General features: G+C 51.2%; 1 protein-coding gene across 1 annotated transcript in view; it reads left to right on the forward strand.

Annotated features, from left to right (window-relative positions):
- LOC124661170 (disease resistance protein RGA2-like) overlaps positions 1 to 12,645 on the forward strand; it is a 31,806-nt gene extending 19,161 nt beyond the window's left edge. Inside the window, exons 2-4 of the mRNA XM_047199029.1 lie at positions 8,622 to 10,937; positions 11,073 to 11,162; positions 12,529 to 12,645. Coding sequence (XP_047054985.1) covers positions 8,622 to 10,937; positions 11,073 to 11,162; positions 12,529 to 12,645 — 2,523 coding nt within the window. The remainder of the gene's footprint in view (positions 1 to 8,621; positions 10,938 to 11,072; positions 11,163 to 12,528) is intronic.
- The last annotated feature ends 1,065 nt before the right edge of the window (positions 12,646 to 13,710 follow it).

Below are 13,710 nucleotides of genomic sequence, written 5' to 3' on the forward strand. Positions count from 1 at the left end.
ATCGGGGTTGATCCGGCGCTCGAGTTTGCATGATCGACACGGACATCTTATCTGGCGCCTATTGTTCCGAATCATGTCCTCCTTCGCGTCTATCTTGTATCTAGAGATTCGAGCGGAACTCATCGAGAGGACCATGCTTGCCCGCAAATGGTATACATAGAACAGGAAATTAGAACCGCACCAAATGCACACACATGCATGGGCCGTACCTCTCCTCAAGGTATTACATGGAGCGGAAAAATTCGGCATGACCTCTCCTCAAAGTAGGACATATGGGTAGTGCAAAACATGCCGAAACGGAAATGAATCAACATTTCGGCAAACATCCATGCACCACACCGGCACACACACACAAGCGCTTCACCTGCAACAACCATCCATACACACGACGGCCACACAAGATCTACAAGCATATGCATGTCTCCTCCAAGCATATGTATGTCTCCTCCAACTACTCACCTTCTAGATTCGAGACGAGACCGCGATCGATGAGTTCGAGAGGAGGAGAGAGTATGGAGAGCCTTCTCCTCAACTCCAATTAAGTATCAACCAAACTAAGTGCAATAAATACCAAAGCAAGTGAAAAGTAGAGTCAAAATAGTATGAGAGAGAAGGGGGGACGAGCTAGATGGAGGAAGAAGAATGGCTTGTGTAGTGTGGTAGGTGGGAGGTTGGCTCACTTTTGTATATCTAGTTCGCTAATTCTGTGGCGCACCTGAACATATGCGCCACGGAATACCTTATTTACGTGGCGCACGAGCAAAGCTGCGCCACAGAATAGCTTATTTTTGTGGCGCACTGTGGTCGTGCGCCACAGAAAAGCTTATTTTTGTGGCGCACCTTTGTACATGCGCCATAGAAATAGTAAAACCAATGATTGGGGGTGTCAGCTGGTGGGGCCCACCATGTTTTTGTGGCGCACGGTTCCTCGGTGCGCCACAAAAGTAAGCTATTTCTGTGGCGCAGCATGCTGGGTGCGCCACAAAATAATATTCTGTGGCGCATTTAATTTGGTGCGCCACAGAACTAAGCTTTGCCTATAAGGGTTTTCCTACTAGTGGGGCCGAGTTGTCCCATGTGGGCGTCGCAGTCGAAGGAGCGGAGGACTGTTTGACAGGTGGCCCAGTGGCGTGGTATGCCTGCGGGCGAGGTCCGAGGATGCCCGGACCAGAAAGGTCACACCAGTACACCACTGTCCGACGCCGGGGGAGAAGCACACCCAGGGCGGGCAGGGGCTGCCGCGCGAGTGGGCTGGGTGGCGCCACCTCCTTGGCGGCCACTAGTGCATCCCTTGGTCTTGGTCGCTAGCTTGCCCTTGCAAGCACCCGCGCTAGGGGCAGGACTACCGCCGCGACAGCCAGGGAAGAGGCATGGAGGGGCGGGCCCGCAGGTCTGCGCGACTAGGGCGAAGTTGGGTTCCACATTAGCCTACTGCATCTCCTCCATCAGCGGCATCGCCCGAGTGCGGAGAATGTTGGGCGGTGGGTCATTCATGGATATGACCATGGCGGCTGAGGCGAAGTGTGGCCCGAGACTGCGCAGGGTGTTCAGGACGTGGACACGATCGGTAACGGGCGAGTCGTTGTCGGAGAGCGTGTCGATTACCTTCTTCTGACGGCGACAGTACTCATGGACGGTCAAGGATCATTGCACAAGTTGGCGAAAATCGTTGTCAAGGTAGATCACCTTGCTCGCCTTGTTCACGGTGAAGAGATCGCGAGCCGCGGTCCAGAGCTGAGCCGCGGTCCGGTTACTCGTGAGGATCATGTCGGCGACATCTTCGTCGATGGAGGCGTGGAGGACGTTGAGGACGGTGTAGTCAGAGGTGCGCCATGCAGCGTCGTTGGGGGCGGCGGTGGTGGTGCCATGGCGCGCATGTAAATGCACCACTTGGTTTAGTTTCCAACGGTGAAGGAAAGGATGACGGGGCCAACATGGTGGGTAGCGCCACCGGCAGGGATGAAGCGAGCGGTCGGGGTGGCGGGAGCACTAGTAGGAAAAAGCTCTTTAGTGGCGCACCATTTTTTGGAATTCTGTGGCGCACGGAGGGTGCGCCACAGAATTTACGCCGCAAAAATTTGAATTATGTGGCGCACGGGACCCATGCGCCACAGAAAAGTGACATTTTTGTGGCGCACCAGCCAGGCACAACCAGCGGTGGTGCGCCACAAAAAAAATATTTAAAAAAGCGGCCAAATCTAGATCTGGGGCCGCCAGATTTTTTTTAAAAAAAATTCGGAGGTCGCCGGAGGTGGGTGGGTGGTGGGGTGAGTTGAGGTGGGTGGAGGAGGAGGAGGAGGACGAGGCCGGCCGGAGGTGGTGGGTGGGTGGAGGAGGAGGAGGAGGTCAGCCGGCCGGAGGTGGAGGAGGAGGAGGCCGGCCAGAGGTGGAGGAGGAGGAGGAGGCCGGACGAAGGGGGTCGCCGGAGGTGGGGGAGGAGGGGTCGCCGGAAGAGGAGGTCGCCGGAGGAGGAGGAGGGAGGAGAAGTGGAGGAGAGGAGGGGAAATGGAGGCGAATTGGAGGAGAAGGTGAGGAGGAGAAGTGGAGGAGAGGAGTAGGAGGCGCCACCGAAATTCAAATTCCAGCCAAAGAATTCTGTGGCCCCTGTGCACTTGGTGCGCCACACAACTTTTATTTTGAATTTTTTACTTCTGCGGGAAAAAATCTTGATTTTGCTGTAAAGTTTTACTCTTTTCGAATTTGCCGATTCTAAAAATTGGCTAACCGGGTAAACCTCAATGAATTCGGATGTAGAATTTTCTACCGGTTATTTTGATATATTATGTGTATTTTCGAGTTCGTATGGCAACCAGAAATCTAGTTTTACCGATACACAACGCAATTTTGCAAAAAAAAAATCGAAATTCATGTTTGTTAATTCTCTTTAAAACGGTGACATAATACATGGGCACCTCGAAGGATTTTATTTTTTGAAATTTCTATCTATTTCTTATGTATTTTACAAAGCTAAAAAAGGCAATCCAGGGGGCGGAGTTGCGTGGAGAGCAAAAAAATCTTCTGTGACCACAGAAATGTTTCTTTCTGGCGCATATGGCAAAATGCGCGCCAGCTCCATGCGCCACAAAAATACTTAGATTTGGTCAACCCAATAATTGGCCGCAGGCCCCACAAGATTTCTGTGGTGCATGGAGAGTTGGTGTGCCACAGAAATGTCAAATTCTGTGGCGCATGGAGAGTTGATGCGCCACAGAAATGACATAGTTTAGTGGCGCACGTGCCTGGGTGCGCAACAGAATTTTTTTTGGTGGCGCATGGTTATTTGGTGCGCCACAAAAAGGCATTCCACCTATAGCTAGTTTCCTACTAGTGGAGGGCTGGTGGTCCCATCGGTGATGGCAAGGAGAGACATCGCAGCGGAAGGGTTGGGCGGCGGCGGCCTGACCTAGGCGGTGGCTAGGGTTTAGAGGCCGCACCGATGGCTAGAGTTTAGGATCGAGGGAGGCTGATACCATGTAGAATGAAACAATGTGATCACAGGTGACTCGATGGCCCTCCTCGTGTCTGATCATGTATATATATAGATGGAGTACATCTTGAGTTACAAGTTAACTTGGAGCCTAATCCTAAACCCTAACCGCCGGCGGCTGGGCTGGGCCAGGCCGGTCGGTTGTCTAACACGCCCCCGCAGTCTGAACTAGGAGGGGTAGCGACATGAAGACTGGACCTAAACTCCTGGAACAAAGCTGTAGGCAGGCCCTTGGTGAAAATGTCAGTGTGCTGTGAGCTGGATGGTACATGAAGGACACGAACGGCTCCAATGGCGACCTTCTCGCGAACAAAATGAATGTCAAGCTCTATGTGCTTCGTTCGTCGATGCTGCACAGGATTAGCCGAGAGATAGACATCACTGACATTATCACAGTGAACAATCGTGGCAGTGTGCACCGGGCGCCGTAAGTCCTGTAGAAGGTGACGAAGCCAACAAGTTTCAGCGACCACAGCAGCCACCCCATGGTATTCGGCTTCAGCACTCGAGCGTGAAATAGTGGGTTGCCGGCAAGAGGACCAAGACACCAAGTTATCACCCAAATACAGACAGAACCCAGAAATAGACCGACGTGTATCCGGACAACCAGCCCAATCAGCATCCGAGTAGGCAACCATGGCATGAGAGGAAGTGGAGTGGAGGACAAGACCGAGATCGAGAGTGCCCTTGAGATATCGGAGGATACGTTTGATGAGTTGAAAGTGGGAGTCTCGAGGATCATGCATGTGAAGACAGACTTGTTGAGTGGCATAAGAAATTTCAGGTCGAGTGAGAGTAATGTATTGGAGAGCTCCGGCGAGGCTGCGATAATGGAAGGGATCAGAATATGGTGAACCGCTGGAGGCTGCAAATTTGGGTTTAGTGTCGATGGGAGTGGACGAAGGTTGGCAATCAAGCATACCAGCCCTGGAAAGAATATCTAGGATATATTGACGTTGAGAGAGATGTAGAGTGGTGGGGGTACATGTCACAGAGATGTCGAGGAAATGATGAAGGGGACCGAGATCCTTCATGGCAAAAGCGGAACCGAGGGTGTTAATTATAGTGCGAAGGAGATGGGCGGAAGATGCGGTGAGAATAATATCATCGACATGGAGAAGGAGATAGGCGGTTTGCTCCCCTTTGTGAAAGGTGAAGAGAGAAGCATCGGAGGTGGAAGCAACGAACCCGATGGTGCGAGCATGAGCAGCGAACCGCTGAAACCACGCCCGCGGGGCTTGCTTGAGCCCATAGATAGATTTCTGGAGACAACACACATGAGATGGATAGTGAGGGTCGAGAAAACCGGAGGGTTGCTGGCTGTATACCTCTTCGGTTAGATCACCATGAAGAAACGCATTTTTGACGTCGAGTTGGTTAATTGGCCAGCCTTGAGATAGGGCAAGAGAAAGAACAACGCGGATGGTGGTGGGTTTGACGACAGGGCTGAAGGTTTCATCGAAATCGACATCCGGCTGCTGGGTGAAACCCCGAACCACCCAACGAGCTTTGTGACGAGCGAGAGTGCCATCCGCGTTATGTTTGTGACGAAAAATCCATTTGCCAGAAACTATGTTGGCACCGGGAGGAGGAGGAACTAAGGACCAGGTGTTGTTATGCATGAGCGTGTCGTACTCCTCCTGCATAGCTTGGCGCCAGGCAGGATCTCGGAGAGCAAGCATATAGTTGTGGGGAATAGGGGAGGATGTGACGGCTGAAAGATTGAGTTTATCAATAGGAGGGGGAAGTCATCCTGTAGTACTTTGTGTTCGATGAGGAGGTGACGATGGTGGTGGTGGTTGGGCTGGGAGGTTTTGGCGTCGAGTGTAGACAAGGGCCGGGTGGGTGGAGCCGCAGGAGGAGGGGAAGCCACAGGAGGGTTGCGAGCAGCCACGGCACGAGTCGGCGTTGTCGCGGCAGAGGTCGGAGGTGTGCGGGCTGCCGCGGCAGGGGAGAAAGGCACAGGTTCTGCCGCGGCAGGGACGGATGGTGCAGATGCTGCCACGGCAGAGGGAGTAGGTGGTGCCGCGGCAGAGAATAGAGGAGTGGGTTCGGCCATGGCAGATGGGGGGGTGGAGCTGATCGAGGCAGTGTGGGAGTGGGTCGGTTGTGGATGGAGAGGCGGGAGCTTGGGTTGATGTGGAGTAGGGGAAAGTGTTTTCATCGAAGGTAACATGGCGAGAGATGATAATTTTCCGTGTTTGGAGGTCGAGGCAGCGATAACCATGGTGTTGAGAAGGATAGCCGAGAAAGACACATTTAGTTGCACGAGGGGAGAGTTTGTTTGTGGAGGTGGAGAATGTGTTGACGTAACAGAGGCAACCAAAGACTCGCAGGTCCTGGTAGCGCGGTGTATGACCGAAGAGGGAGTAGTATGGTGTGGTGTGTGGGTTGGAGGAGGTTAGGCGAATGTTTATAAGATAGGTAGCTGTGTGGAGTGCCTCGGCCCAGAGTGTGGGTGGCATGGATGCTTGGAAGAGAAGAGTGCGGATGACATCATTGGTTGTGCGAATGGCGCGTTCGGCCTTGCCGTTTTGCTGAGAGGTGTAGGGGCAGGAGAAGCGGTGGAGAATGCCATTTGTGGTACAGAAAGTATTGAGATTAGAGTTGTCAAACTCTTTACCGTTGTCGCATTGGAGAGAGAGAATGGAGAGCTGAAATTGTGTTTGAACGAGAGTATGAAAGGCGACAAAGGTTGCATATACTTCAGATTTTTTGCGTAAGGGAAAAATCCAGAAATAATGAGTAAAATCATCGACTATGATAAGATAATAGGAAAAACCAGAAGTGTTGGGTACAGGTGATGTCCACAGATCACAATGCAAACGTTCAAACGGACGATAGGTTCTAGAACTAGAAGGGTAAAAAGGTTTCCTAACATTCTTCCCTAATTGGCATGCATGACACAGGGACGGCCGTGCTTTATTGTGGCAGGTATGTGGAGCGAGGCGAGACATGGTGGTGTGTCCGGGGTGGCCGAGGCGACGGTGCCAGAAATCTGGGTGCTGTTGGAGGATGAAGGCTGCATGATGGAGAGCTTGACATATGGAGTATAGCGGGCCGGAGCTATTGCATCGAAGAATCACGGTCCCGGTGAGAAGATCCTTCACAGAGAAACCATAAGGATCAAATTAGATGGAACAATAATTGTCGATAGTAAATTGCCGAACAGAAATAAGATTTTCGATGATGTTAGGAACGACAAGAATATTATTGAGATATAGAGGTTTGGAGGGAGAGTGGATGGTTTTGCAACCAGTATGAGTGATGGGGATAGAGGAGCCGTTTCCGATGGTGACAAATTGGGAGGTAGAGGGTTTTAGGGAGGATAGGTTACCATGATCGGATGCCATGTGGGAGGATGCGCCGGAGTCCATGTACCAGTCACCTCCGAAGAGCTGCATGTTGTTCAGGGCGTTGACAAGGGCCGGGTCCAGTGCCGGCTGGTTGTACGGTGGCGGCGTCGGAGTCGTGGTGCTGGAGACGGGGTGGCCGTATGCAGTGTAGGCATGGGGCGGAGCGTAGCCGGGTCGTGGTCCGAGGACGACAGGTGCCGGCGCTGCCCATGGCCGAGGCGTCCATGCCGTAGTAGGCTGACAGGGGGCCGACTGCTGCTGCTGGAGATATGCGCGTGTGGGGGCGCCTGTCCATGGATTGAACTGCCAGGGGGAGTCGCTGCGGGTGCGTCCACGGCCACCACGCCCGCCGCCGCGACCGCGACCGCCACGGTAGAAGTTGTTGGCGGCGATCTGGCCGGTGCCACGGCTAGCGCCCACAGAGCCCATTGCGCCCCCGGACGACGATGGTGGTGGCGGCGGAGGTCTGGGGCCACCAGTGGGGGACTGAACGCTCTGGCCGCAGGCCCATAGCGCCGTGCCGGCGGCGTTCTTCACATCCACCTTCTTCTGCGTCTCTTCGAGGATGAGGGTGGAGCGCGTCTGCAGGAACGTGGGGAAGGGCACCTGAAACGGAAGAAAGGAGCGGAGGTGCGCATAATTCTCGTTAAGACCACGAAGAAGGGTGAGGACGAGGGTCTCGTTGGAGATGGGCTGGCCGACGTCGCCGAGGGAGTCGGCGAGGGCCTTCAGCTTGGCGCAGTAGTCGCTGATGGAGAGATCTCCCTGAGGAGTGTTGCGGAAGTCGGCCTCCAGCTGAATGGCGCGGTGCTTCTTGTTGTCGCGGAAGAGGTTCTCGATGGCGTCCGAGATGATGCGCGCTATGGCTCCCTGGCGCATGATGATGCCGAGGAGGTTGATGGAGACGGAGCCATATATCCAAGGGAGGACGGTGTAGTCGTCGCGGCCCCAGGGGAGTTCGGGCCGGTGTCGGAGGGTGTGGTGTCTCCGATGACGTGGGCGGTGAGGCCGTAGCTGCCGAGGGCGACGAGAAAGAGCTCGCGCCAGCTTGTGTAGTTGCCGTCGTCGAGGCTGAGGGTGATCGGGATGTGGAGTTTGATGGATGTGGCGTAGGTGTTGGGGTTGGAGCTATTGGTGGTGGTGGGAGGGATGGTGTCGATGGTGGTGAGGTTAAGATTGGCGGCGGGTGGAGGAGCAGTGGCGGTATGCGCAGCCGCGAGCTGCTGGGTTAGGGAGGCTTCGCGTGCTTCAAGGGCGCGGGCGCGCTCCTCGAGCTCGCGTTCTTTGGCTGCTATCTCTTCTGGTGTCATGGTGGAGGTAGGAGGGGATTTAGGGTTTTAGGATGCGGCGGCTAGGTCAGGGTGACCTGCTCTGATACCATGAAACAATGTGATCACGGGTGACTCGATGGCCCTCCTCGTGTCTGAGCATGTATATATATAGATGGAGTACATCTTGAGTTACAAGTTAACTTGGAGCCTAATCCTAAACCCTAACCGCCGGCGGCTGGGCTGGGCCAGGCCGGTTGTCTAACATAGAAGAGTTTGGGGGGAAAGCCACACACATAAACCGTGGGGTTCCAGATATATTTATAGGAGGCTAGTGGCCGGTACAATTACAATACAGTCCTATACGAAATACAATATATACACGCTAACAAAAATTAAAAATAGAAGCTGCAACGAACATGGCGATGCGATCTCGACTAGCTTTAGTGCAATTGAAGCTATAAAAATGAACTTCCTTCGTTTCTTTATGTTCGCTTCTACGTTCTCAAGTGCCATTTTCTTTCGCAGGAGAGTGGTATGCCAAAAGTTAAGTTGAAGAAGAAGCTAGACAGAGTAGAAGAGGTCATAAATGATGCATGCAAAGTTTTGGAACTGATGAACTTACCAAGCACAAGTGGTGCAAACCAGAGCCATGTTGCTGCCGAATCACGGGGTAGTGTCACTACTTCGAGGCCTCTATCAAAGATAATCGGACGAGATGAAGATTGTGTTAAGATCGTAGAAATGCTTCATGAGAAGGAAAAACATGATCAACCTAACAGCAATACTGCTCCGTGTTATTCTGTAGTTGGCATTCATGGCATCGGCGGCTCTGGGAAATCAACCCTTGCACAACTTGTGTGTGCCCGTGAGAAAAAGGATAGCCATTTTGACCTTGTAATGTGGGTTCATGTTTCTCAGCATTTTAGTGTGCGTACCATTTTGATGGAGATATTTGAAGCAGCTACAGGTACTTTGTGCACTGAATTTAAAAACCGTGATACCTTGCAAGATAAGTTGGAGGAGAAACTACGTGGAAGACGTTTCCTCTTGGTACTAGATGATGTTTGGTACAATATTAGAGATATAACGCAGTCTGAAAATCTGCAACAGATACTCTCGCCACTGAAGGCTGGAGAGGCAGGAAGCAAGATCCTAGTAACTAGTCGAACTGAAGATGCATTATTAGCTCTGGGTACCGTGAAGCAGAGATGCATTCCCATATCTGTCCTAGATGAAGATGTCTTCTGCAGTTTGCTCATGAACTATGCACTCCACGGCGTACCTGTTGATGATAATGCTCGTAGAACACTGGAAGACATTGGAAAAGAGATTGCAAAAAAGCTGAAGAGGTCACCTCTAGCGGCCAGAATAGTTGGAGGACAGTTGCGTATAAGGCAAAACGTTGAGTTCTGGAGAAGCGTTCGAAACCGGGACCTTTTGAACGAGACCACGGGAGCTCTATGGTGGAGCTACCATCATCTTTGTGAGCAGGTCAAGCGATGCTTTGCTTTCTGCAGTATATTTCCTCGAAGACATTTGTTGGAACGTGACGAGTTAGTAAAGCTATGGACTGCAGAAGGGTTTGCTAGATGCACTAGTGAAGGGGAGGAAATGGAAGATGTTTGCAGGGAATACTTTGATGAACTAGTGTCAGCCTCGTTTCTGCAACTTAAAGCAAAGAAAGATCCCCGTGAGAATGACTACTATTTAGTCCATGATCTGTTGCATGATTTAGCGGAGAAGGCCGCTGGAAGTGACTGTTTCAGAATCATAAATAGTTTCAAAGAAGAAAAATTCCTAACAGTGGAAGTTCCTCCAAACGTCCGCCATATCTTTGTTTGGACCTATGATGAAGAATTGCTTACTAAGAAGATATACCAATTGTACAACTTACGCACTCTCATCATTGGTGATGGATTTAGTCTGCAATCAGTTGGAGAGCGAGTCCTGGAGTGTATATTTCAGAGCCTGAGGAAGTTGCGTGTGCTTATCATAACTAGTAGTTCTTGCATGAATATTGATTTCCCCTTAGATGTGGCAGTCCCATCAAGTATTGATCAATTAAGGCACCTGAGGTATCTTGCTTTTCGGACTGGAATTAATTATTTTACAGTTATCAGGATGATTTTACCAGCCACTTTGAGCAAGCTATACCACATGCAGATTCTAGATTCTGGTAGCAATAAAGTGGTGTTTTCCTCTTGTGAAGATATTTGCAGCCTTGTCCATTTACGGCATGTAGTCTGCTTTAATGATTTGGAGATTCCAACCATCAGCAGGCTAACGTCACTCCGAACAATGCCGGCCTTCAACGCAAGAAAGGAACAAGGGTACGAGTTAAGGCAACTCGGGAACCTAAACAAGCTTCGCGGCCAGCTATGGATCAGAGGCTTGGAAAATATTGAAAGCAGGACGGAAGCTCTTGAGGCCAATCTGGTAGGTAAGGAAGGGTTGGATACACTGAAACTGTCCTGGAAGAGAGTTGACGTGACTCCAGAATCTCAGGCGCAAGTACTAGAAGGTCTTTGCCCTCCCAAGGATCTCGAATCACTGACTATCGAAGGTTACAAATGTCCGAGGTATCCAAGCTGGATGCACAACGGTGGCCCAAAGCACGTGAACCACCTCGAGCTTTCACACTGCACCAAACCTGGTCCTGAACTTGGTGGGTTTTGCGCTCATCTCCGTGAGCTCACGATTGAGTGGTGCAGTTGGGACGCCTTGCCAGATTACATGGAGCACATGACGTCACTGCAGACGCTACACATCATGCACTGCAATAATATTCGGTTACTTCCAGCACTGCCGCAGTCTCTTGAGTACATACACATGAATGGCTGCAATGAGTTGTCGATGAGTTCCTGTCGCATGGAGCACCTGACGTCAATGCAGATGCTGAAGATTTCTTATTGCGATGGTATTCTGTCGCTTCCAACACTGCCGCAGTCTATTAAGGACTTCAAACTCCGTACCAAGAATGAGGTGTTGCTGAGTTCGTGCAGAACAGCTGGAGATCCAGATTGGCAAAAGATTAAGCACATTCCCTACGTAACAATAGGTAAATCAAGTATAATACTCCTACCATTTTGCGTGTTCGCATGACAACATTATTGATTCCCGTATCAAGAGATGGTATGATCGTTTCTCAATCTGTTTTCTAGGCACTAATAGTGACATGAAACCAAGCGCGATGAAAATGGGAGTTGTACAAGACCAGAAGGAACGGCGCGAGATAATTTCTCGTCACATTTTCCTGTGACGTCCTACTGCGTCAAGTCGTGACCATTGAACCTGCCTGACTGAAGTGCTGCTCCACTCATCAGCTACACACGGTGCAAAACTTGATGTACGCCAATGAAGAATACCGAATTTATTTGTTTCCTACAGGCCGTAGACTATGGTCCTAAATAACGTGAGCCTCGAATTCAATTTTTTTAAAGTCCTGTAATAATGTTGTGAAACCATGAAACTGGGCTCAAGTCCCGTATTCGCATGCCCCTGAGGAGCAAAACCATCTTTCCATCCTCATTTGCTTGTGGAGCGGACGGCATCGGCGATGCGTGGTGACCCGCCCTTCGGTGGCGGGTACGGGGCACGACGACCATGAAGGGCGCCTCGCTTGTCCATGGGGAGAGGGGCAGGGTCAGGCCTAGCCGCCACCAACATCGCACCATATTATCTTCCTTCCTCCTCCTCCCCTTGTCCAAACCCTAGCCGCCGCCAGAGGAGCGTCCCCTCGCGCCGCCGTCATCACCCTCCGTCCTCGTCGACAAATCCAGTTCAGAGGTGTTGAGGTGGTGTGCGGGCTAGACCTCGAGCTCGACCCAGACTGTGGTGGTGGCCAGGCTCGCGATTTGGCGGCAATGCTATCTGGGAGGCTGGCGGCGGCCTCCACTACCTCGACCCCGAGCGCGCGGACGGCGACCAGCAAGGGCGGCGCTCGCCCGTAGGTAATCCTCCTTGTCTCTCCCACTCTGTATCTTCTCTCTCTCCCATCTCACATCCTCCTCTATCTCTCTATTTATGCAGCAAGCGGCGATAATTGCAGAGGTGGCCCATGAGAGGAGCTCAACCTTTGCTGGCTCGTCCCCGTGTCCATGGCGACCAAACAGTAGCGGCATCTGACCACTAGGAACTGTGTTTTTTTTTTTGAATTAAACGATCGCTATATTAAGCAAGTAGCAAGCCGCCTCATTAAAAACCTTCCAGTCCTCTTAGGTACCCTAGTAAGGAAAAGAGTGCGTCTAAAACTTGCTGCTACGATCACAAAACAGTTATATTGTTTACTAGGAACTGTGTGTTGATGCTCCTCTGAACGGCACGTCGGCACCCTCCTATAGTTCTAGGTTGTAATGCACCGTAGTGCTTCTCTCTGTATTGATGAGTATAAATAGTGTGATGTACAACCGTCCAGTTCACTGAGTGGGCGGCACGATGGGCGCAGCAATGTGGGCGCAAGCGGAGCGCGCCTTTATGGGTGTTTCTGCTCGTCGATCAAGGCTTCAGTCATGCAGGTCATGACGGAGCCTGAGTCCACCATACAGCGGTTTCTATTGAGGATGAGGTTTCTAAATCTAGGTTGTTGCTGACCAGAGCTATTGTCGCTAGAGAGGTTAGAGATTCTCTCGTCACCTTGACTATTGTCATCCTTGTCACCTTGGCTATTGTCATCCTTGAATCCGCAGTCGGTTGACGGGTTACTCCCATTATCATGGTTTGTCTCTTTCAGCAAGGCGTTGGATTATCGCGCACGTGTTTGTTAGTGTCGATTTGTGATATATGTAAGTGTCGATTTGTGATATATGTAGGTGTGTTGATGAGGCAAAGATTTTGCCTCCGTTAAAAAAAAAAGTTTCGCCAGGCAGCATGGAGGCATAAACTGAGAGGAGAAAAAGCAATTGCTGACAATAATCTGCGCAAGCCATCCGTCAGCATCCATGCCAAACAAAGTTGTCCAAACAACACCTCCTGCATATCGGCATGACTACACTATGAAATTTGTTCTTTTTTTTTTGAATGACAGCAGGTGAGCTGCTATTTCATTTCGATAGGGGAAAAAGGTTACAGGGAGGAAGGTCACAAAGCGTGACCCTCGGAGAGCGTCCTAATACAAAGATTAACCCGGATCAAAGGGTGTTCCTCCATACTGGGTTACTAAAGGAATTGGGGCTCCAGCTAGTCTCCAAACATCCGCCTCATCCTTAATGCGAACCAGGAGCCCCGTAAAGGGAAGCTCTTTCTTCTCGAAGATTCGTCTATTACGCTCTTTCCAAATCTCCCAGCAGATTAGGTTAGACGCCGGGAAGATGATTTTCCGCTGGGACTTTGTTTGCCTACCCACCAAACCCCAGCCCCTTATCTAACCAATTGGTGGGCTTTAGAGCGTCCAACCCCAAGGCCACCGCCATATGCTCCCAAACCTTGAGAGAGAATGGACAATCAGTGAAGATGTGAGATGCAGTTTCTAGGTTTCTTCTGCACAACGGGCAGAAATATTCATTTTCCCATCTTCTTTGCAGCAGTTTATCAGCCGTAAGTATTCGTTCAAGCATCAGCGTCCAAATGAAGAACTTGCATCTTGCCGGCGCCCACCCCT

The sequence above is a fragment of the Lolium rigidum genome, chromosome 1, assembly GCF_022539505.1.
Source record: "Lolium rigidum isolate FL_2022 chromosome 1, APGP_CSIRO_Lrig_0.1, whole genome shotgun sequence".
Classification (NCBI taxonomy): Eukaryota; Viridiplantae; Streptophyta; class Magnoliopsida; order Poales; family Poaceae; genus Lolium; species Lolium rigidum.